This window comes from Watersipora subatra, chromosome 9 (assembly GCF_963576615.1).
Source record: "Watersipora subatra chromosome 9, tzWatSuba1.1, whole genome shotgun sequence".
NCBI classification, from domain to species: domain Eukaryota; kingdom Metazoa; phylum Bryozoa; class Gymnolaemata; order Cheilostomatida; family Watersiporidae; genus Watersipora; species Watersipora subatra.
Window position 1 is genome coordinate 54,814,425 of NC_088716.1, and position 24,273 is coordinate 54,838,697.

A 24,273-nucleotide genomic window follows, 5' to 3' on the forward strand; every position below is an offset into this window, starting at 1 on the left:
TTGCATTTCTCAACCAGCAGTACCCTTTCTTTTTTCCACTATCATTTTGGTCATGGGCTGTATGACAAGGGAATTTCTAGTAATAAATTATTTGATTAAGATAAATTTATTATAGTTGAGTTGAATTTAAATAAAAGTTTATTTTCTTATCAAGTAAGGCAATTACTAAGAAATACATCATTAAATCATTGATGAAGGCTCCAATGTGCTCAATAGCTTGGTTAATCATGGTGTAGGGCATAGTTGGCACACGGTGAGCAGGGTGTGGCTCACATGAAAAAAAAATTGTCGCAAATTAATTTGTTTATTAATTGTTAATATTACAGCCTTCCTTTCTTTTTTTGTAGGCAAAAATTTAAGAAATACAAACATTTGAAAATTATTGTTTCATCAATAATTACTTTTTTTGTCAATGCATTCTGGGCACTTTCAATAATCATTTAGAACTAACATAAATAATTTTAGATAATCAACAAAATATATTGGCATAGACAATTGTTTTATTTGTTAGAATTTTTACCTGTGGCTTGTCATTAGAGACTATCTCAAGCAATAAACAGCTTTTTAGAAATGGTTTGTCTGCAGCTACCTTTACCTTAACAAGCCCATCTTGTCTGCACAGCTGCCATTTCCCTTCTTCTTATGCCTAAGTTTTGTTAACTTATCAATTATAAAAATCTTTTCATTGGTTGCTGGTATCATAAATATATACAGAACTATCTCCCTTAACACCTTATGTTTTTACATGACTTGACATACAAAAGAGAGTGTTGTCTGTTCACGAAGTTAAGAACAGGATTTAGTATGCCTGTTGACAGAGCAAATGGCAATGTCTAAGCCAGCCACTACAGTGCGGATAGCAAACTATGGCAGGAGTGGAAAAAATATTTATCACCAATAGTTGAGAAATATTTCACTCTTCAGATGCATGCGCAGTGTATATAACGGGAAGTTGTACATTGTAGAAAAATCCAATATTGCTAAAGAACATTGCAGTATTCAAGTTAGAATAAAAATACTTCATTTGAAAAACATTTCTGTTTGAAATGAAATTATTGCCAATAAAGTAATATATATAATGTATGTAAATGTGTAAACAAATTCATAATATACGATATTGTTACATATGAATATAATATGTATTATATAATAAATATTATACAATATATATAATAATATTTATATATAATACATGTAATAGCATATATTATTATACAATATATATTGTACATATTCGCATTAGCTTTATTGTTAACAGAGTTTTAATAATTACTGAGCGCTTACAGAAAAAGTTATACTTCCCTTAAAACAGGAAATAGCTAGCTTGTAAGCATTTACATTTTATTATGTCTGTTTCCCATAAGTAGTGCTGAAGGATCACTTATGGCAGAGCTCACTGAATCGTTAATTAGTTTACAGACTCCAGCATTCTCACTAGTTCCAAGTAATATTCGTAGTAGAAGGCTGTGAAACTTCTGGGTAGCTAATCATATATTCTATCCAACTCGTAATAATTGCCAACACAAACACTAATGAGCGCTAGTGATATAACCTTTCGTAATCATGTTATGCCCCTTATTCGTATGTAACCAATCAGGAAATAACTAGTCATGCTAAACTAAAGCTGATTGGTTGAATAGATTAACACTGATTAACATGAACTATCATATACTAGTGAGTTATGAGAGACTGATCAAACACTTGTCAATCTTTTCTCCTGCAAGTAAGCAGTAAGTAGCAAAAAGTAGGTACAAGATGCTGCTGAAAATATCAATGGAGGCGAAAGAACTGCTTGTTCTTCTGGCTTATCTGTTCGGCAGCCTTATTCCAGGAGCAAATTCTGTGACCATAGGCTACCATCCCTACTTTGACATAGACCCTAACTGTAAGTAGGCTGTTTTTCATTTCTCTATGTCATATTAAAGAAAGATTTTTTTGCTTTAATAAGGTTGCAAAAGCCACCTCAGCAGCATATTGTTCCAAATTAAATGTGTTTTTATAGTTTACATTAAATCTAATGCTTCCTTTTAAAGCCACTATTTGAATGTTTTTACATTGGACATATTTTTCACTTTAGTTTACCAACTTATACGATCCCAGGTAGATATTTGTACCATTAGCAGTAAAAGAATTTGAAATCTCAGCCATGATCAACTCCAAGTTGATAACTAACTGTTAGTCGAACTAATAAGATATAAACAAATGACCTTTGAGAGTTGATCAATAGCCATAATATCATTCTGTGTTCTATCGCATATATCGGGGTGGCGTTGGTTTCACTAGAGTTCATGAACGCATTACACTTACCTATTTCTATAGCATTGTGTAAGGTGTCACATGTAAACAAAATCATTATATTTATTATTCATTAATTCATTATATTGAAATTCATTATTATGAAAGTGTGGTCAATAATTAAAAACAGTAAAATAATTGGAGCAGATGAAAGGAAGACAAAGTACTCGGCGATAGTAAAAAAAGGTAGGAAACACTTCTAGCACATAGTAAAGGGGACGCTGCTGTAGGACTAACAGACAGACAGACAAAGTTGTCGGTGTGTGATGACCTAACCTTGTACTAGGGAACAAAGCATAATAAAAAAAACTACCTGAATAGCCTTAGGCCATTGAACACTTGAAATTAATGGGTGGAGAGTATAAAAATTTCAAAATGGTCGTGTGCATTGGAATCTATGTCAACAATATGGCATTTAAATGTGTAAGAAATGATACGACTACTGAATGGAACCGGTGATGGAGAATGAGAGATAAAGAGTCTATGAGATATAGAAATTCAGACGGACGGTAAGATTGTTGCTAAAAGTATTCGAGTGAAAAATAAGCTTTTAGTGCATACAAGGCTAATTGACATGGCAGTAGTGGAAGGAAAAGTGAAACACAAGAACATGAAACTAAGCAATGGCGATGGAGCTGAGGAAACCGTGGAGAGCGTCTGTCAGCCTGATAAAGAAGCTGTGTGGTTGAGAGCTTGTAGTAATTGACTACCCTGGAAATAAAAAAGAATGAGATCACCATAGTGCAATTTGCAGCAATAAAGGGGACCAGCAAGGATTATTAAAAAAGTATTGGATATCTCGGGTTAGTTGTTTTAACCCGAAGTCAAAAACACTAAACAAGTCAGCAGAACATCAGCTGTGCAAAAACCAAAATAATAGCAATAATTTATTGAGTCATAAAAACCAGCCATAGTATTGATGAACAAGAATAAAAAATGCTAGATTATCATCAAACCCGAACAAGGTGACATACGTGTCACAAAAAATGAAGAAGAGAAAATAGAAAGTAGCAAAAACTGAGATTTGAGTTTGGAGGATGCGGTGTGACAACGACAAGGGTACAACCCATCATTGGAGCCATAAAAACCATAAGCTACCGACTGACTCATACCTGAGATCTGTAGCGGCAGGCGTGTTTATTAAAACTATTTAGACATTAGCACTTCTAAGGGCACCACAGATTCTAAGAAACACGTTCCTGTAGTATTGGTATAAGTGACAACTTTTCGCTCCATGAATAGAACCAACGCTCGCTTTGAATTTAGTCAATGACTGCGTAAACACTAGGAATAACAATAATTATATGTACTGTGCACTAGCAACGCTAAATGAAATCAGTATAACTAGGCTATGAGAGAACAACTCCTACAGGGCAAGAACCTTTAATTAATTGCAATCTCCATGTATTGTTACCTAGCTAACTAAAGCTAGCTATTTACCATAAATAAATTCTATATATGGAAAAAGATTTTATTACGCAAACAACTTTTCTACATTGTTTTTTCACTTTATGTCAGCTTATACAGCTGTCACCATTTAAAGATAGTCAACTGGCTCACAGCTGATCTAAGAAGTATTAATCCCTCACCTAGACTGAGTAATGAAGTTGCAGGTTTAAAATAATGAAATTTTAGCTTGTTTAGAACCTTTAAGATGTTTAAAGGTACAAGACATAACATCAAGTATAAAACTAGGAGCTACCAGAACTCTCTAGAATCCTTGAGTAAAATCAAAATGAGAAGCGCTTAAGTCAGCTGTGTACTGTTAATATAATAATTATCATTGTAGACCAGGGTGGCTGGAAAAGAGAACACAACTGCTGGTTACCATCAGATGTTCATATAGACATATATGACTGCTCCAGGGACACAAATGCTACAAACTACAGTTTTGGCTGCTGTCTTCAAAAAAATGGTTCCTATGTGACATGTGCTCTTGAGGAACAAGTGTGCCCTGATAACACCACTTTTATTTCTGGCAATCACACAATTGATGCTCCAAGCATGCCCTATGCTTGTCCTAATTGTTCCAACACAGTACAATCCACATCAACATTTTCTTGGATGCTGCAAACAATTAAGCCACATGGTAAAAGGTGAGAAAGCATTTGGCATATGAATCTGTACCTTTTTCTTAGTTGAATATGCATAGAGACAAGTTCAACATTTTGCAGCAGTTACAAATCACAGAGTCTCATGTCTGGCAGTTTGAAGTGCCATAGATAGTAGTTTAATATGTGAGGTCTACATTTATTTACTTGTGCTGTGCAACTGTAGAGGGAAAGTTGCTGTACTAGAGAATGGAAGGAAGTTCAGGCATTTTGTGACTTCAGTGGTGACAAAACTGCAGCTTCAATTAACTTAGTGTAAAAACTTTGTACTTACACCAGTATTATATATATTATCTAATATAAAATATATAATATGCAATATATAATATGCAATATACAATATGCAGTATACAATGTACAATTCAAAATATACAATATATGATATACAATATATAATATGCAATATATAATATATAATATACAATATGTGATATGCAATATATAATATGCATTATACAATATATAATATGCAATATATAGTATACAATATATGATATGCAATAAACAAATGCATAATATGCAATATATTACATGCAATATATAATATATATAACAACATGCAATATATAATATATATAACATAAAATATATAATATGTAATAGGAACTGTTACACCAAGTTGAATGTCTTCTAAATATTTCAGGTTAGCTTCTCCATAATAGTTTACCAATATAGTTTTTATACTACAATAATTTACTTTCTTATGTATTTTCAATACAGGCGCAGCCTTAATTCAGTGCTGACCATTATTATTATCCTGGTCAGCATAGTCATTGTGGGCGGAGCTATAATCTGCTGCTGCAGGTATGCTACTTGCTCTTGCGCAAGACCTAAAGATGATCTCACCTCTGTTTCCACTCCAAACAGATTTTATGCTCCTTTGCCACTCATTGTTCACAAAAGTAAGTACCTTGTCTAACGATACCGACATGTTGATATACCGACATGTTTTAGTGACTAGTTACAGCTTGTATGCTCATCACACGGTTCGCATATTAATAAACTGCACCAGAAATGCACACAATCATGGTTAGTGTTTGATTACATGTGCAAACATGTATAGTTGCTTCACTTGTGGCCATTCAGTTTTAATTCGTTGAGTAATTTTAAACCAATTTCATATAGTTTTAATAAAATTTTAAAGGTTGCCATAGTAGCACACTGTATAAACTTCAAATATTTTTATTGAGGTATTACAGGTATTTTGCTGTTACTTATTTTACATCAACATCTTAGCATAACATACATGTATGTCTACAGTAGCAAGTTCGATAGCCACTCAAACAAATATCTTATTATCAAAACAAGCACCTCGTACTTATATTCTGTCATATATACAGATTATTGAAATTAGAACACCTGCCTCTACCTTCTAAATGCTACTAATAACATCTAACATATAAATAGCCTTAGCGCCTGCTACGATTAGATAAGGAATTACTAAAAGGTTAAAGCTAAGGCTGAAGCTTTCTGGACAAGAACACTTATGATGATCAGGTAAGAGTTTAGTAAGCTAGAAATCCCTCACAATATGTCAGCCTACTTGGAGTTGCATTCACCTTTTTTCCGTTTCAGCAGAAGCATCAGCAGATGAATCAGTCTGTTTAGATGTTGAATGTTTGCAAGCCTCTCTTCCACCTTATTCACCCAGAGCTAGTCAGCCAGCCTTCCCCTTTGCGCCGCCAGCGTATGAGGAGGTTGGTAGCGGTGCTCTGTCCTTTCCCTGGCATGACCAGCAAACGCTACAACATATCTAGACAGTGTTTACGTTATACCTTGTTAAGGTCACGACCAACAATAGGATACATCAACGAAAAATGAACGTTCCTGTGCTTTTTTTCTGTTTCTCAGTTTTAAATTGCAGATTTTTTAATATTATAGAAAACAGGGTTTATGCATTCAGAAATCATTATGTTCTAATATTTTCTTTTTCTATGCTCAAAGTACAGCTAGTGCTACAATGTCTATACTTTTTCTTATCACCCTATTGTGAGATTGAAATAAGTAGAATATTTTAGCCTGGCAGTTATAGTAGTATGTTCTTTAGCACAAATTAGTATGTTTATTAGCGCAATGCACAGTTAGGCAGCAAAACTGTAGCTAGTAGAATCAATAGATGTAAATGAGTAGTGATATTAGTATGTAGCAGGTTGCCCATGGTTTATACTTCGGTTCAGTTTTACAGTTATCACAAATTTTAATTCATTTTGTTATATGTTAAGGAAAGTATGCATTTCAATACTAAAAAATAAAAAGTATAAATAACAAATTTATATGGATTAATTATTTTAATGTAAACTCAGTATGCCTTAATACCCAGATATTAGATATATTTGTATTCATCTCCCTTTATTTGTGGCTTGTCTTTTCCTGTTTCTAAATACTGTATGTAACCGAATTGACTGATGAAAATAAAATTTACTCATTTAAAGACTTGAAACTATGTACCGTCAAACAAGAAAAAGTTATATCACAATATAAAAGTTGTTCCTATAATCTGTTAGATTATAACTGTAGGAACTGCAACAGTCATTAACTTGCTGTTACATTCATATTTAATTAAGCTTACATGTAACTATCCTGTAAATTATTTGTCAGCGTGTATCTTTGCAAAAGATATTGTGTACTATAGAAAAACTCTTAAAATCTTTATTGATAAAACATAAATGACAGCCACAAGCCAAACTATCCTGCATTTGAAAAAGGAAACTCAAGCGTTAAGTGTTTGTCACTTCATATTAATACACTTCAAGTTAACTGTTGCTTGCGTTTTCAACATTGTACTAAAAGTGATAGATAAAAGGGAGGCGATGGCTGAGGGAGTTATCTCGTCGTGTAAAACTATTTAAAGTTTTTAAAGTCAGCAAAGATTAGAGGAGTTTTTACCCGCCCACTAAATTCTTGAACCTGTAATTATTAAATATTGCTACGGACAAGCCTTTGTGACAGTTTAAGGAACAACGAGTTTTCATTAAATATTTAACTTTTTAATAATAATGAGTTACTATTCAATAGCTCATTTACCAAAATTAAATCATTGTACATCTCATCACGATTAGCGAACAAATTAAATTTATATATAGATTTACATGTAATGTATATGCTCAAGCCTGTTACAGTGGAGTAGCCAAGTTTTATTTGCACAAGTAAATACAGTAAGAAAAAACTATTACCGGAGTTTGTTTGTAAACACTAAAAAATTGCAAAAAATTTTGTGCTAATTTATTGCACAGAGTTGGAGCTAATCATCGTTTTATGCATTGCTGCATTGTACTCATTGGCGTAACAACTGAGTATTTGTAATAACTGTGGAAGCTGTACGTTTTGAAGTAGCCTTAGATGCAATGTCTTGAACCTTTCTGCAGCTTCTAACTTTTTGTCTCACAGAAATAGGACAGTCACTAATCTGACAATTGTAGCTTCAGTATGATGAAATATATTTCATAGCTCTTTCACAACTCTGACACTAGGAATGCAGCCTTTTATGGCATATAAAATGTGGATGAGACCACCTGCCTGTCATGACACAGAGGTATCTATTTTCAATCTTTAGAAAAGTAATATTCTTTGCTGGAAGAGGAGACGGCGCTTGGGAAAATGTAAAGCAAAGACTTGACATCTAGCAACCGCAGTTCTCCCAAAATATGTTCTTGGCATTGTATTCTGTTCTTTGTCGATATTTCAGCTATTTATAAACGCAATAGACACACCAGCGGTATTTTTTCAAGCGAAAGGTGATACTGAAGCGTGTCAGCTCTCTGCTTTCAGTCTAGGATGCAATAGTTTCACATTGGCAAAGGCTGATCGCAAATATTGTAATGTTATTACAAGCCAAGGGTCATGAAACAACCAGAAAGCTTTGCTGCCAAATACAACACCAGCTGCTGAGAGGCAACATTTTACTGCACAAACAGCAACATTGTATATCAAAAACATCATCTTCTCGATACAAATATCTAAAAGGTTCAGGCAAAATTTGATGAAATATAAGTTGAACAGCCGTTGTTTTTTCTCTGTCAAAGGTAGTCAAAAGAATTATGTTGAAAATTCTTTCTTTTTTATTTGCCTGTACCTAAAATTCTTCTAGATCAACACATCAACAGAATTCTTAAAAGAAAACGTGGGTTAAATTGTTACCACAATAAGAGACTTGTCTGTCTGTTTGTCCAAAGCCATGGATGGAGATTGGAAAAAGAACCTGCTTCATACGGGATTCAAACTCCCGACATTTGGCTTAGCAGCCTGGCATGCCACCACTTCCACTAATCATTCTCATTCTATAATATTAGAATAGTTGCGCGCACACTTATTCTCTGTACTTTATACACCTGATTATCTCACAGCATACCGAGCCGCCAATATACTAGTATTTTGTAATTTGTCAACGCTGATTGCATTTGAATATTCAACGAAAATGGTCCAGTTAGCATAATTATTTAAAAATCACTTGAATTAGAACAGCTCAATCTAAAATATCCAATTTGTAGATCAACGATCTTGTACAAAAAGTAAATTTTATTATTAAAGCTTGTGTTAGAGTAGCTATGATGATTGGTAAATTAGAGCCTCAAAACTGTAATAACAATATGTAGGTAGCATTCATTGACTATGATTAGCATCTGTTTTCTTCCAAACGGCTCTTGTTATAAAAGAGGTGAAAAGTGAAATCACTTGACACCCATGAGAATAAGTTCCCTATTTTTTGACACCACTAATTTGAGCTGAGCCAGTGAACAACTCCTGACAATAAGAAATATTTTAAACTCCCAAAATTTATTTGCCTTGTTATTATTATACCGGTAGTAGCGATGTTTCACATTTTAGAGCTGTGTCAACCAACACAGGTAAAATTGAGATATAAAAGCTTGAACTTACACAAGATTTTAATAGATTGTATCAGAAAGTATCGACATTTTTCTAGCATTTACGTTTGTTTTTGATATTTGAAATCATCCGACTGACAGGATACTTCAAAGTTAAAATCGATAAAACTTGATCACAGTTAAACCGCTTAGAGCCTTAGATGAAGCAAAAGTGCAATTATGACGTTTATAGTATTAAAATATTAAAAGAATGGAGACGTGTAACGTTGCAAGTTTAACGCAATAGGCAAGATCAATTATCGCAACGATATCAACCTGTGATATCATTTTGCACATTTGTTTTTTCTGAGTACTTAACAGCGATCAAGTTTTGGGTCAATTTTAAACTTGAAACATCCTGGCAGTCAGATGATCTCAAACATCAAAAACAATTGCAAATGATTGAAAAATGACGATAATTTCTGATAAAATCTAATAAAATTTAGTCTAAGTTCGTCTTTAAGTAGACACTAGGACCAAAACAGAAAAGCACAAAGAATAATGACAACCTTCTTGTTGTTAAACAAACTGAACTTGCAGACACCCAAAATATTTAAATATCGCTGTTTAGAATGAGCTGTCATTAAAAAAAGTAACCTTTTCATTATTTACAACTCATGAGAAATATCAAAATTATTTGGTTTAAAAGTAAAAACACTATGGTACAAATTAGTCCTTTAGCGCTGTGGAGGTTTTGTTAGAGGAAAAATGGCCCTGTAGTGATTATAAGGGATGAGAAGTAGTGCTTTAGAAGTCATGGGCAATGAGAAGTGGTGCTTTAGAGGTCATGGAGAAAAGAAGTGGTGCTGTAAAGGTCATGCACAAAGAGATGTGGTGCTTTAGAGGTCATGGGCAATGAGAAGTGGTGCTTTAGAGGTCATGGAAGATGAGAAACTACACAGTAAAGGTCATGCTAACTGAATATTCAGTTGATAAGCTAAATGTCAGAGTGTGACCTTGTACCTTTTACGTCATACTCAATCTGTGCTAGAAGAATGATTTAAGTTTGCTGTTGGTTTGTAATCAAACACTGATAGTACCATTTAGCTATATATATGCAAGATCATAAATGGGCACTTAATTTTTATCTTTATAAAAACCTAGTACCCTGGCAGCCTAGCATGCTGTCAGTGATCATTAGGTGAACCAATAGAGTACAGAAAATAAGTGAGCGCACAATTATTCTAAAATCGTGTAAGGTGAATGCTTAGAGTAGGTGCTGGGCTCTTGAGCTTGAATCCCGTATAATTCACTCTTTTTCTTAACCTTCTTCTGTGGACCATCAAGAGGACATGACTCTGATTATAGTAAAGATATGCTACTTTACTTAAAAATTACTAAGTCAGCACAGTGAGTTAAACATGGTTTCATGCGCACAGTTTTTATAGAGCCATGACGATTCTTTATAGAGCCATGATGAGTTGTTATAGAGCCATGACGATTTTTTATAGAGCCATGAAAATTTTTTATAGAGCCATGACGATTTTTTATAGAGTCATGATGATTTTTTGTTATAGAGCCATGATGATTTTTTGTAGAGCCATGACTATTATTTGTAGAGTCATGACTATTATTTGTAAAGCCATGACTACAATTTGTAGAGCTATGACTATTATTTGTAGAGCCACAACTAATATTTGTAGAATTATAGAATAGTCGTGTAGTTGTGTAGAATATTTGCACACAACTAGTGTAATTACTAGGCACACTTTTTCTTTACACAAGGTAGAATACGAGTCATACAACAATTTGCAAATCGTAGGCACCAAATTATAAAAACTTGATACAGTTGTGCGTTGAACTTATCACTTTTCTGGTACAAACTTTGCCCAGTTACATCTAAAATAATCTGGAATTATGTATCAATACTTGTACCTCAATTATATACATATAAACTACAAAAAATCAGGTAACATATTAGACAGTAGAGCTTCTTCTAGGAAGTCGTTTTGAAAAAGAAAAAAGAGAAAATTGGCAAAAGATTTATTCATACAAAAATGAAGGTTTTAGACTATCGTGACAGTTTCAACAAACTTGTTGCAAGTTAATGTATATGTAATACAACTAATTAATGAACTCACTAATCCCTTGAAGGAATATCGAGTTCGCTTAATAATGTCTGCTTAGCTTACTGCAAGCACCGGTTGTGTATGTTATTTTAACAGCCACTGTTGTACAAACAATGGCTCTGTGATCTTGGCTGGACATGTCTGAGTCCAGTAGCGAGGTAACCTCAATGAGTGGAGACATGCAGAGAGCAATACTAGGTTGGATGTCATACCTGTCATCACCAGTGGCCTTCTTTGGGAATGGTGCCCATACCTGTTGTTTGCAGGCTATGGGTTCTAGACCGCCAGGCAATGGCTGTTCTTTGGATGTTTCGGGCAAGAGATGGATATACATGTAGGTGTCTGGTGCAACCTGTTCATTGTTCAGCTATTGTAGCTGGTTTGACTACAGAAGAAGTCTAATTCAACAGGCTGCCCTGAACGCCAACAAGTCATGAATATAAACTGCAAAAGCAGTGTGTAGCAAATAGTAACCAAAAAATATTAACCATCACCCAAAAAGGCTCATGATTTAGTTGAATTTACCAGAGTTTGCAAGTTTTATAAAAACTATTTATAACTGCCCCCATATACATGTACTGTATCAGACAAGCTAAATTGTTTCTTATAAAGTAGGTGACCTGGAGTATATTGCTTTTTATGGACTGAATGGCTCTATAATGGAGTTGTTTTTTATAGAGTGGACAACTCCAAAGGTGAAGTTTTTTATGGCATTGGTAACTTTAAAGTGAATAATTTTTTCATTGTATAAACAATTTCACAAGCAAACTGTTTTATAAAGAATTAATGGTTGTACAAGAGTTTCTTTTCATAAAGTCTGCCAATTCAGAATTTAGCTGTTTCCTCCAGCACAGGCTACTGCAAGTTCTTATCAATGTGAGAAATAGTTTGTTGCAACACAGTATCACAGCCAGAACTATGAGTCAATCAAAGTCACTATCTATCACATGTCTGGTCTGTTTATTCGATATAATGACTAATGTAAAAAATGCTTTATCCAAAGCATTGTGGTTTTATGTAGTTTTATTGATTAGTATACTAAATGGAACTCAGCCAAAGTTAGCTGAACTTTTAGCGTGAAACTTTGAGGAGCCTACTACAGGTTTTATAGATCATTCATGATATCTTACGTATAAATAGTAAAGTAGTTTAGGTTTCAAGTACAAGAAGCTAAAAATACAAATAAACTTGATACATTAAAACGGAGCTAGAAGGGTTAATGACTGATACAGTTGTTTGTAGCGTATGGGCCTATTATAAAAACTGAATAGTTTTACGGCTATATCACGCAGAGTTCGTATCTGATAGAATAATTGCTTGCAGGCTATTTGAGACTAATATATATATACTGTATATAGCCAACTTTTAGAGCTATACTATTTTCTGTTACAATATTTTATACTGCAAAGAGAGTGTACAGCTAATTTAGTGATAAATCAATGTTTAGATTAAAGAGTTAATATTTTCCAGCTTGAAAGTAACACAAACTGGAATCACAAATACAAGCAGCGCTGAAGATGAAATGGTTAAAAAGGTCAAAAGGTCAAAAAGATAGTTTCTGTAACAAAAGCATTAGCGTCAAGCTAAAATTCATTGCTCATCTGTAAAAGTGGTGTGAAGGCCATCATCAGTATCATCAGTGTTAACATCGGCATCAGTGTTAACATCATAAGTGTTAACAACGTTATCAGTGTTAACTTCAGCATCCGTTTTAACAATATCATCATTGTTAACAGTATCATCAATGTTAACAGTATTATCAGTGTTAACAGTATCATAAGTGTTAACATCGGCAGTGTTAACATCGGCAGTGTCAATATCATCATCAGTGTTAACAGCAGTGTTAGTTTGACTTCAGCATTGGTTTTAACAGTATCATCAGTGCTAACATCGTCATGAGTGTTAACATCATCATCAGTGTCAACATCCTAATCAGTGTTAACAGCATCATCAATGCTCGCATCATCACCAATGTTAGCATCATCATCAGCATTAACAACATAATCAGTGTTAACATAGTCATAAGTGTTAACAGCATCATCAGCGTTAACAGCATCATTAGTGTCAATAGTATTATTAGCATTAATATCATCATCAGCATTGCTGACATCATTATAGCTGCATGACTAAAAGACATGCTCCAATCGAGGCCTCGGTAAAAAATCTCAATGAGCCTTTAACTAGGATGAAGATAAAAAATACTGAATTCTAAAGATGTACTCATAACAGACAAGCCAGAATAAATTTCAGAAGGATGCATGTGACTCATCACGTTGACTAGTTTAGTTATATTAAAGTGCGCTGATGAGTGAGTGTATCTCGTAATTTTTCATGTCAGTAGCCGCAACATAGTCTGTCTTTGTTGTTAAAGCATGGTCCATCAGCATTTCTTGCGCTTTTCATGTTCTCCATCACCATTGCAATTGTCTGTGTCGGGATTCTCAGTTTTCTCATTTTCAGGATTATTGTTATCACAGTCACTGCTATCAGCATCGTCTCTTTGAAAAATGAAACAGGCCTATATAAGCGCCTGAAAAGAAGGAAAATCATGCTTTTCCAGCTGCTGCAGTTGACAATGAAATGAGTTTCAAGCAAATTATTGTTGCAGGTGGATTAAAAAGAAGAAGCAACCATTTGTCAGTGTGTGAAGGAGAGAGAGGTTTGATGTAATATCTATGTTACCATTTAGAAAGAAACTTTTGTGAATGACAAAAAGAGTTTAGGCAATCTATTTCGTATTAAATATTTGTGTTTCCTGTGTTTAAAGTGTTAAAAAGCCATTCACTGCAGAACTCAAATTAACCCTTTTGGTGCTAGATGACTTTAACCACAATGTAATTTGGTGATTCTAGTTCAAAAGTACAAATATGCTGCACATGTTCACAAGATTAGATCATGCAGTATACTATTAGAGGCTAATTAGATCATGCAGTATACTATTAGAGGCTTATTAGATCATGCAGTATACTATTAGAGGCTTATTAGATCATGCAGTATACTATTAGAGGCTTATTAGATCATGCAGTATACTATTAGAGGCTTATTAGATCATGCAGTATACTATTAGAGGCTTATTAGATCATGCAGTATACTATTAGAGGCTTATTAGATCATGCAGTATACTATTAGAGGCTTATTAGATCATGCAGTATACTATTAGAGGCTTATTAGATCATGCAGTATACTATTAGAGGCTTATTAGATCATGCAGTATACTATTAGAGGCTTATTAGATCATGCAGTATACTATTAGAGGCTTATTAGATCATGCAGTATACTATTAGAGGCTTATTAGATCATGCAGTATACTATTAGAGGCTTATTAGATCATGCAGTATACTATTAGAGGCTTATTAGATCATGCAGTATACTATTAGAGGCTTTAAGCTTTTAGCAGACAAACATATCATTTTGCTTTACTTATATTAGTGAGAGCTCATAATAGAATTTCAAACGTTTTATTTTAAAATGGCAAATATCCAAGTAGGGCCTACACTATATGCCATCAAAACGAATGCATTAAGCCAACTGTCAATATCAACCTAAATATGCAATTCATTTGGTTTTGGAGTGCGTCAAATTTCAAACAAATCAAAGTTTAAACAAAAAATTAAAGGCTATCATCATCATTGGAAAGTCAAACCAAAATTAGGAACTCTAACAACCTCGAGATATGCTGAGAAAACCCGATGTCACTGCTCAGTTGCCTCTGTCTGGTTGTGTCCGGTTGTGTTCAATTGTGTCCAGTTGTGTCCGGTTGTGTCCGGTTGTGTCCGGCTGTATTCGGTTGTGTTCGGCTGTATCTGGTTGTGTCCGGCTGTGTCCGGTTGTGTCCGGCTGTGTCCGGTTGTGTCCAGTTGTGTCCGTTTGTGTCCGATTGTGTCCATGTAGGTTAGTAAATGACTGTATTTTACATTTTATTTTCATAGTTTGCCAGAATTAAGCCCACCAGCTATTTGTGTGAGATATTATGTGAATATCCTAAGTTTTCTTGTAATTAGCCAGTACTACAAAAGCTGGCTTGCATGGAAAGCCATAAAACTGGTGAACAAAACTGGCTATATATAAGACAGTGAATCAGTTGTTGGATTTCCATGATTCGAATGAATTAAGAGTTGACCTCTGCCGATACATTCGCACCCTACCTTTTCAACGATTCGTAGTGGCACTTGATCGATTTTTCGAGTAATCTAAAATGTACTCCTCAAAATAGAACATGTTGGAGTACACTGGCTTTCGAGTCACAGTCCCTCTTTAATTCGCGCTTCGTATACTCGTTGCACTATCTCAGCCAGGATAGCTGCTCAAATGTTTCTATTTTTTTCCTTTTTGCTGCCCTTTATATTAAAAAAAAACAGCAATAGAATTTGTTACTTGCTATACAGCTATTACTTCAAAGATCACATGAGCGGCAATCGCTTTTAGTAAAGCCTAGAATTAAGCCTAGGAAGACGTCGGCCACCAGTGCAGTAGGAATCTGTACCATCAGTAGGTTCAGTTATTTAATAAATAAGGTAATAAAATAAATAAAAAAGGTAATTATCTGATCATCGGTGTATGAGCAACTCATCATTAACAATAGTAGTTTGAAAACACTCACTTGGTGGTGTGATGAAATGTGCTGAATTTTTTACCTCTACTGGGTATAGCTTCGCCAGGTATTTATCGATTCAAATCCATTCGCAGTGAGCGTTTCTGTGACATCCGAGCGTTTCCGTGGCAGTAGTTTCACTGCTTTTGCCTTTGCATAAATTAAGCGTAGTAAAATGGTGTTGAATTCATTCAGATTTTACCATTTCTATGATTTGCAGTAGAAGAAACCCCGAAGCCATTTGAAGCATGGAAACCCAGTGAATTTTTAAGCGGAAACTGGATGAAGGAGAGCAGAACGTGTGAACTATGTTACTGAGTTGCTGTGTCTTTTTCTTTTGCTAGCTAGAAACCTTCAGGAGGGTGTGAGGTGGTCTGGGCAGACAGGACTGTCATGTAGCAGCAGAAGCTGCTGGTTATGTTTGTTATATAACTATTAGGTATGGCTGTAGTTTGTTATAACATTGGTTTGCACTCAGGTGTTGGCAGTAGAGACTGGCACATTTGCGTGAGGTTGGCTACAGCTATTGCACTACATGCACATAACGTCGTGGTGGTGAAGGCTAGTGGCAAAGGAGAGCTTGGTATGCCATCGTTGCAGCTTGGTGCGGCATAACAACTTTTTTGTTATTCTGCTCGCAATTGTACACCTGTACAACTTGTGACTTTTCACACTAAAATCTAAAAAAATGAGGCAGGGGTATGAGTTTTTACAGACACAGCAATACATTCCACAGCATAGACTTTTTTATTAATAGAGTGTATACGGGAATTCAGTGTACTTTATACACGTGCATGCTAACCCGCTCTATTAATATAATGTTTATTGTGTGAAATAATGTAAAAGGCTTAAAAACGATGTTTTTAAGTTTTGGAACGGGTTAAAATTATCTTCACATTATTTGTACTGAGAAAAATCCTATCAAAACTTTAACAAATTGTTCTTAAACATGGAAATGGAACTAGAATAGAACATCTGAGCCGGAGTGGTCAAAAACTCAGGGTGACAGATTTATATCTTTGCGCAAGACAGGTTAGAACAGATCATATCAACTTGTATGAAATTTTAAACAGTAATAAAGAAATTTTAATATAGTCACAACTCTATATTTTATCATACATCAGTACAACTGAATACTTTAATATGGTGACAAAGTGGTTAACTCAAGATTAAAACACTAACCCTAATTAAGTAACCTTGTCATTTTTTGGTTACGTAGGTAGGGCAACTCCCTGTTTGAAAATATTTTAGAATTCTGTTGATTATTGTCTTCAAATCTTTGTTTAGATATCGTAAGCTGTCTTACTTTTGTAATTGACTATGCTGAAGTTTTTTCCAAAATTCTGTTCAGCAGGTAAGTTACTGTCTGATGTTCTACCTTTGTTTTTGTCACTGTCTAATAAGACTCGCGAGGAAGACAATCTAAGTTACATGTGTCAATAGTAGAAGAGAGCATGCTATGAGTTATGATCAAAATATAAAAAATCAAGTGACAAAGCTGTTGTATTGAACTGTCACCTTGAGATGTAACCTATAAAAACTTGTTGCTTTTGTAGGAAACTAGGAAGGCGAAAGCTGTACAATCAGATCTCTATGTAGGTCAAGGTGGCAAAATATCTATTAAGGTTAGACACAGCTGCCGCTATGACCTGGTATTTCAATAAGCCATAAGCTAAGATATGGTGATTTTTTTAACAGATGTGATACTACTATTGTACTAGCTGCATTACCGATGTGTAAATTCAGTCAAAGGCTAGAAAAATATATCATATGCGATTATTTACCTGTCTACCAATCAAAATTTATGGGAGAGTTTCAAACTATGTAGTACAAAACATTACCTGTCACAGCTTATCACTTATCGAAGAGCACTCTAGCTTTATAAGGAGCTACTTGAAAGACCATAAATCTAGTTATTGATAATGGAAAAATCTAGAAAGATAAAATATTGCTGTTTCCTTTAATTAGTGCTAGATATTACTAGCCAAGAAGGGCAAATAAATGCTCCCATGTGTGCCATAAAACACTCACAAGATTATACGCGTAAATGTGTCATGGTTAATCGCTCATTTAGTATGCAATCTATATTACACGCTGACCTGACCAGTTTTACGCATAATATACTTGAATAAGAATCGCAAATAAGATTTTCATTTTAATAAACTAGTAGCAATAAATATATTAATTTACACTGAAACAGTAACTGTGCTAGAATGAGAGTTTTCTGTGTTATTAGATAGGCCAACAATGTTCCTTGTCTCCCACCTGTTACTACTTTGTCTTGTCAATGCATCGATCTGCTTTACCTAACAGTGATGAGATTTAACTGTTTACAGATGTTTTCTACAATTGGACAGTTTGGTTTAAACTTTATCCTGTATGTTTCATTTTTATAAAGTTGTTTTGATGATTTCATTCATTTCCAGAAATCAGCCACTCACAATTCTTGGCAGCGGAATAACTAGCGTAGACTGGTATTAAAATAGCGCACTTGTTATGATCATCATCTGGGAGGGGCTCTAATGTCTTTGCCAGTGTTTACTATTCATAGCTGGTTGGCAGACAAATGAAACTATAATATGTTGACTCGGCAGTAAGCGGAGATCCTGGTCTCAGATGGAGAGAGGTCTAAAGAAATAAGTGTAAGTCGTAACAAAAGTTACTGTATCAGCTTCTTCTTTAAGTAGCTCTTTACAATACCTTTTAATATTATCATATCTATGATTGCTAGCTCTATGGTATATGGTTACAAGCTGATAGGCGCTGTTGAGCTTCATTATGCTGTCTACTATATTCTATTAATCATTTCAACTCACCTCAAAACCGCTGTATCTGAAATATTCAATAATCTCCACTTATTCTCTAACAAATGTTATTGCGCTATCACCTTGAAGACAAGCTAGCTAATTTATCTTTGGGTATGTTTATAGCCCCATTTGCTATAATCTTTATTATAACAAGAGCAGTGTCTGTCACCATGCTAAGAGCATTGGGAAAAAAAGATTACCTCGCTCGAGAGTTGACCTCAGGGTGTCAGATTGAAAAGCAAGCGTGCTACTACTACACTACTCGGTAACCAGATCCGAGGATAATTATGCATGTGCTGACCACTCATGACGATCTCTCACAGTGCACGGGACGGAAAGAGCTTACTAGTTATTGTAGTTTCTCTTTCGATTACATTTTTGATATAATATGTTCTCATTTATAGAAAAATCTGTTAGGCATAAACAGAATACACATGATATTATTAGCAGCTTGATGTTGCCTTAAGAAAGAGAGGTCGGTACACAGGTATATCTTGTTTCCCTCTGCTCAATAAGCTACTACAAGGAGTTGTATTAGCAGTGTTTCAAGTATACTTTGTTCTCGGAAGTAAGTCGGTTGTTCTCAGAGCTCATATACATTTTTGAAATGGGCATGTACAAGATAAAAGTTTTCTATTTAAAGATAAACTCACATGAAATTTTAGTAGATTTTATCAGAAATTATCAGCATTTTTCTATTATTTGTGATTGTTTTTGATGTTTGAGATGATCTGACTGCCAGGATGTTTCAAGATTAAAATTGACAAAACCTGATCGCGGTTGAAACGCTATATATAAATATAGTGTTGTATTGATATGACGCTATATATAGTGTTATATTGATATAATGTATATATAAATATAGTTTTATATTGATATTATGCTATATATTGATCGCAGTTAAATGCTATATGAGTCATATATTACAAATATCATATACAATATATATTCACAGGGACCTCTAAGAGCTCTCATCCAGCTTCTCCTTCAGGCTATAATTCTCACATTTCGGTATCAACCATATCCGATACTCTATAATATTCTAGGCAACCCATAGAATGTAATCTACATTCTTTTATATATAAATTAATAACCTAGTTCTGTGATCGTCATTTGTACTGTAATAAGCCAGTGTTCATGAAACACTTTAGATTAACAAAACGTTGATACATTAGAACATCGGTAAAAACATTGCCAGAGACCAACATTGTGCCCAGCAAGGATTAACACAATTAGCTAAATAAAGTTAAAAATATTGCTCATAAAAATTTTAACCCTGAAAGATCAACTTGATGGTGCCAAAATGTAGCCGTAGCCATATTAAGCTGTAAATATGGCCAACAATTTGGTGACGCACGACACTGAGTCATCTATTGCTTGACACACCACTTGTTTGATCTATACAGTTATCAATTCAACGCTCATCAAAACACCAAATGAGACGTCATAGATTAGATATACTAACAATTGATCCTATGAAATGCTACCGAACAACTCACAGATATCAGAACCTGACATTGCCGTTGAATAATTCTTTTAGACGTTCAATCGAACTTTGGTCATAGACAGTAGCTATGTGAGACCAATGAGCTACTACCTTACTTTTCAAAATTGGCTTTGAATGAGGCATTCTTATTGGTTAAGGGTTAGTTTAATGCTTGTAGGATGATTAGTTTACAGTATTTGCAGACAACTAAACATTACACAATACTTTACTACTGAATGCCCGGCGTTGGCCTGGTAAGAAAAGTTTTTGCACAGAAAAAAAATTTTAGCCTATAATACAGCATTTAACATTCTAACTTTTAAAGTTCATATCAAAAGCAAAGTGTTTTTGTGCAGTTCAAATAAATTAAGAGAAAAAATAAGCAATGAGTACATGAAATTGTGTGTAAAAAAAAGGTTACTGCTGCAGCAGAAGCTCGTTGTATTCAAAGTTTTGATAGACGATACTGACACCTCTCGATACTGGTACCTCTCGATACTGGTACCTCTCGATACTGGTACCTCTCGATACTGGTACCTCTCGATACTGGTACCTCTCGATACTGGTACCTCTCGATACTGGTACCTCTCGATACTGATGCCTCTCGATATCGGTACGAATGTAAAAATGAGGTAGCGGACTGTCTTTGTCTGATACTTTGTCTGACCAAATGGAGAGAATGTACAGGCAATTCCGACTCCAGATAATGCATTTGTCCATGTGAAAAGTATTTAGCTTTTACAGATTTACTGAAACCGGAAATAGGAGTGTAACGGCCCATTTGAAATTAAAGTGGTACATTTGAAAATTACAAATTAAAAAGTATGTAATGGGTAATGGGTAAAAATGAGCTTTTAAAAAAATTTCTAAAAAATGAAAATAGCAAACAATATTATTAATTAATAATAATAATAATAATCGTGATAAGGATAAACTAACATTTACAAGTGTTAGTAGCAATAAAAGTGGCTTAGCCTCGTGGTTATGCGCCCTTGTCTGTAAACTTACGATTTGAAATCCACTGTATAGCGGTTGTTCAGTTGCTAGATTGTAATCGCTCGAAATGGACACAGGGGGAAACAAAAAGACAAACAAATGCTGAGATCTATATATATATAGATAAGGTAGTTGCGCTCACATAATTGTCTGATAGTCAGTAATTATAAGTCGTTTGTTCGGTTTATTCATGCATAAATTCAAACTCTGGTGAGGTAAACAATAATGAGGAAGGCAGCACTGTTTTTTTCATTGATGCCTTCCTGCTAATGTGTTTTGCACCATCAGGAATGTTTATTGCCTTTGATCAAATCAAAAATGCGGTCAATATGTTGCGCTTATATATGTCAATGGGATTGAAACCTTACTCTGTGTTGATGATGTGGAATTCTTTTGTTCCTTTTTGTAACAAGCCTTTGTGAAGCGCAGATGTTAATGATAGTCAGTGATCTCTTCCTATGGCTTGTTTATGCTGGTCTGATGCCATAGTCAGCCACCATAACTTCACATAGCTTCATAGCATGCCGTCATAACTGCATAACTTCACGTTCACAATTTGCATCATCATATGAGCCGGAGTGCGGTGATTTGAATGAAGTCATATGGAGCTATTGAGCAATCATGCATTTTGGTTACAAGTATTTGACCTCCCAAAATATTCAATAATCTCGAAATATACTAGATAACAAATAAATAATGCTTGTTGTCTATATGGTCTCACAATAAACTGTACCATGTACATGTAATTGTTTTACAAAGATTCTGCCAAAGTAAAGCGAGCTCTGATACTTGCAAGCAAAGGAATTGGTTATGGCTTACTAGCATCATCGAACTCCTTTAGCTAGTTGATACAAACGTTAAGATTCAAAGTCTAGAGGTCACTGCTGACAACCTACTCAATATGAAACAGCGGCCATTCAAAGTGAAATTCATCGGCTCTAATTGTATCAAGATGATTAGGAGTGCTGTTAGATTATCTGCACGTACTCCAGAGGGATACGCGTGATAAAATATCCTATATATCTATCATTTATTGAGGTACATGTATGTGATAAGCATTCGATTAACCCTACAAACTTGGAGTTATTCCCTACATGCCGCTTCGACGCCACGCGGCGACCCAGTAATTGCGTTATTGATGATCCACAGACGTATTCAACAAAAACATTGTTAGTTAACAATGTTAACTAACAATGTTTATAACAAACACTCCACATTTTTGTTATAAAACAAGCATGAAATTATCATAGCTTGAAATTTATGAAGACCTCGGGCTAGAGTTTTGTAATAGTGCATCATCATTAATGTATATATTTACAGTCAACTCACATACCTTCATGTGAAACCCACCCTAATTCTGCAATATATGTGATAGGAATCTTAACTCCACAAGTCTACCTTTTTCACATAACCTATAAGAGCTCCTATTTTCTAGAAAAATATGTAATTTGTGCAGCCGCTTGTTACTTCTTCGTAGTGTGTAATATCTGATAAGAAACTATCCTAGCGTTTTGTGACACATGTTTAAGAGAACAATGCAATGCTGGTTATTAGGCTTGACTCACATACAAAATGTATCTATTATCCGTGTTACATATATTCTGTTTATGCATAATAGAATTTTCTAGAAATAACAAAATATCTTGTCAACATACAACTGAAAAAGACTTACAGTACTTATAAGAAATGAGGCTATAAACATACTCAGGGATCGACTAAGAAAGAAATACTCTACAGGAGGAAAATATTCGATGGATTTAATAATCTGTGAGTTTGCGTAAAGTCAAATCCGCGAATCATTAAAATCCGCGAATAATTAGTTTCATTTTTAACACAAGGGAGAATAACTACCACCTCAAATTAGAAACTAACCGATAGGCAGAGTTAGTAAACGTAGCTGAGTTCCAAACTCTTTTAAAATCTTCGCCGAGGATTTGAGTTAAGCCCATTGCCAATGCATCACACTTCTTTACAAAGTTTTTCAAGGTTGACAGGTTATTCCAAATTTGGCACGGCATCATCATCATCGAAAAAAATCTCCTGCAATTCTTTACGTTGAAAAAAACTCATAACTTACCACAAGTTACTGGTTCACTAAAGGCCTCCAAATCAATGAACACTCATGAAAACCATTGGATGCAGCTAAAAGTTTATACATATAGCTTAGCATGATCAACATAAAATTCTCAGCAAAATAGAAACCTAAACACGTGGTATACGTCCGTGAAGGTTTTATTCTATTGCTAGCTGCTTTCACGGATTAATTTATTTGCGAATGTGTTCATCCGCGAATAATTTAGTCCGCAAATATGCTTAAAAAGACAACTTTTCGCGAAATTTAACTCCGCAAATTTCAAAAATTTCATTCTGTAAGTTATAATACGAACAGTTTATTTGATTTGCAAAATTTCAGTTTGAGGATGGAGCAATCGATATACCAACCATACATCACAACGCGTATCCTTGTAGGTAATTAACAATATGCAGGTTAACTGTAATGGCTGGTTCACACTACATGCATTGTGTATACAGTGTAAACCAGTACGTTGGTGTTAATCCCAAAATACATCAAGAATCGTCTGTGATAACAATATTCTCACTATCCCAAACCCATCTGCATTGGCATTGGGGTATAGTCGAACAGTAGTCGGATAGTAGACGGGATACTAGATGATACTAGTTCCCCAGCAACCACTGTGAAGGGTAATAAAGATTAAGCGGTCTAGTGTGCCAATAAATCACAGATAATAACCATCGGCACAATTATGTGGGACACCACAATATGGTCACTTAGCCCAGACTTTAGTGGTTGGCTGTGATGCTGAGTGTCTAAGTTCGAGTACTGCTGTACGCAATATTTTACAGTTGGACAGAGACTCTGATTATAGCACAGGTATGCTAGCACTAAGTTCTGACCGGTGTGGTGTATACCATTCATAGTGGTTCCCAACATACATAGAGATATATAACATGAATATAGTGGTATAACGTAGATGGATATCTATATCATGGATAGAGGTACAAAATATAGATAGAGGTTGATATCACAGATAGAA

The 24,273-nt window shown here is 34.7% G+C and overlaps 2 protein-coding genes across 4 annotated transcripts in view; both read left to right on the forward strand.

The window, feature by feature from the left end:
• Nucleotides 1-1,739: 1,739 nt before the first annotated feature.
• LOC137404598 (uncharacterized) lies at nt 1,740-6,590 on the forward strand. Of its 2 annotated transcripts, none has more exons than XM_068090815.1 (4): nt 1,740-1,885; nt 4,085-4,391; nt 5,127-5,308; nt 5,982-6,590. In XM_068090815.1, the coding sequence occupies exons 1-4, from the start codon at nt 1,756-1,758 to the stop codon at nt 6,161-6,163; spliced, it is 801 nt and encodes a 266-aa protein (XP_067946916.1). In that variant the 5' UTR covers nt 1,740-1,755; the 3' UTR covers nt 6,164-6,590. The 2 variants fall into 2 exon arrangements, with proteins under 2 accessions (XP_067946916.1, XP_067946918.1); XM_068090817.1 differs by having other exon boundaries at nt 5,985-6,590.
• An 11,893-nt stretch (nt 6,591-18,483) lies between these two features.
• The window catches only part of LOC137404651 (xaa-Pro aminopeptidase 1-like), a 40,684-nt gene continuing 34,894 nt past the window's right edge, over nt 18,484-24,273 (forward strand). Inside the window, exon 1 of one of the 2 annotated variants that reach the window (XM_068090876.1) lies at nt 18,484-18,570. The gene's annotated coding sequence lies outside the window, so the exon portion shown is untranslated. The remainder of the gene's footprint in view (nt 18,571-24,273) is intronic. The other variant, XM_068090875.1, reaches the window with a different exon arrangement.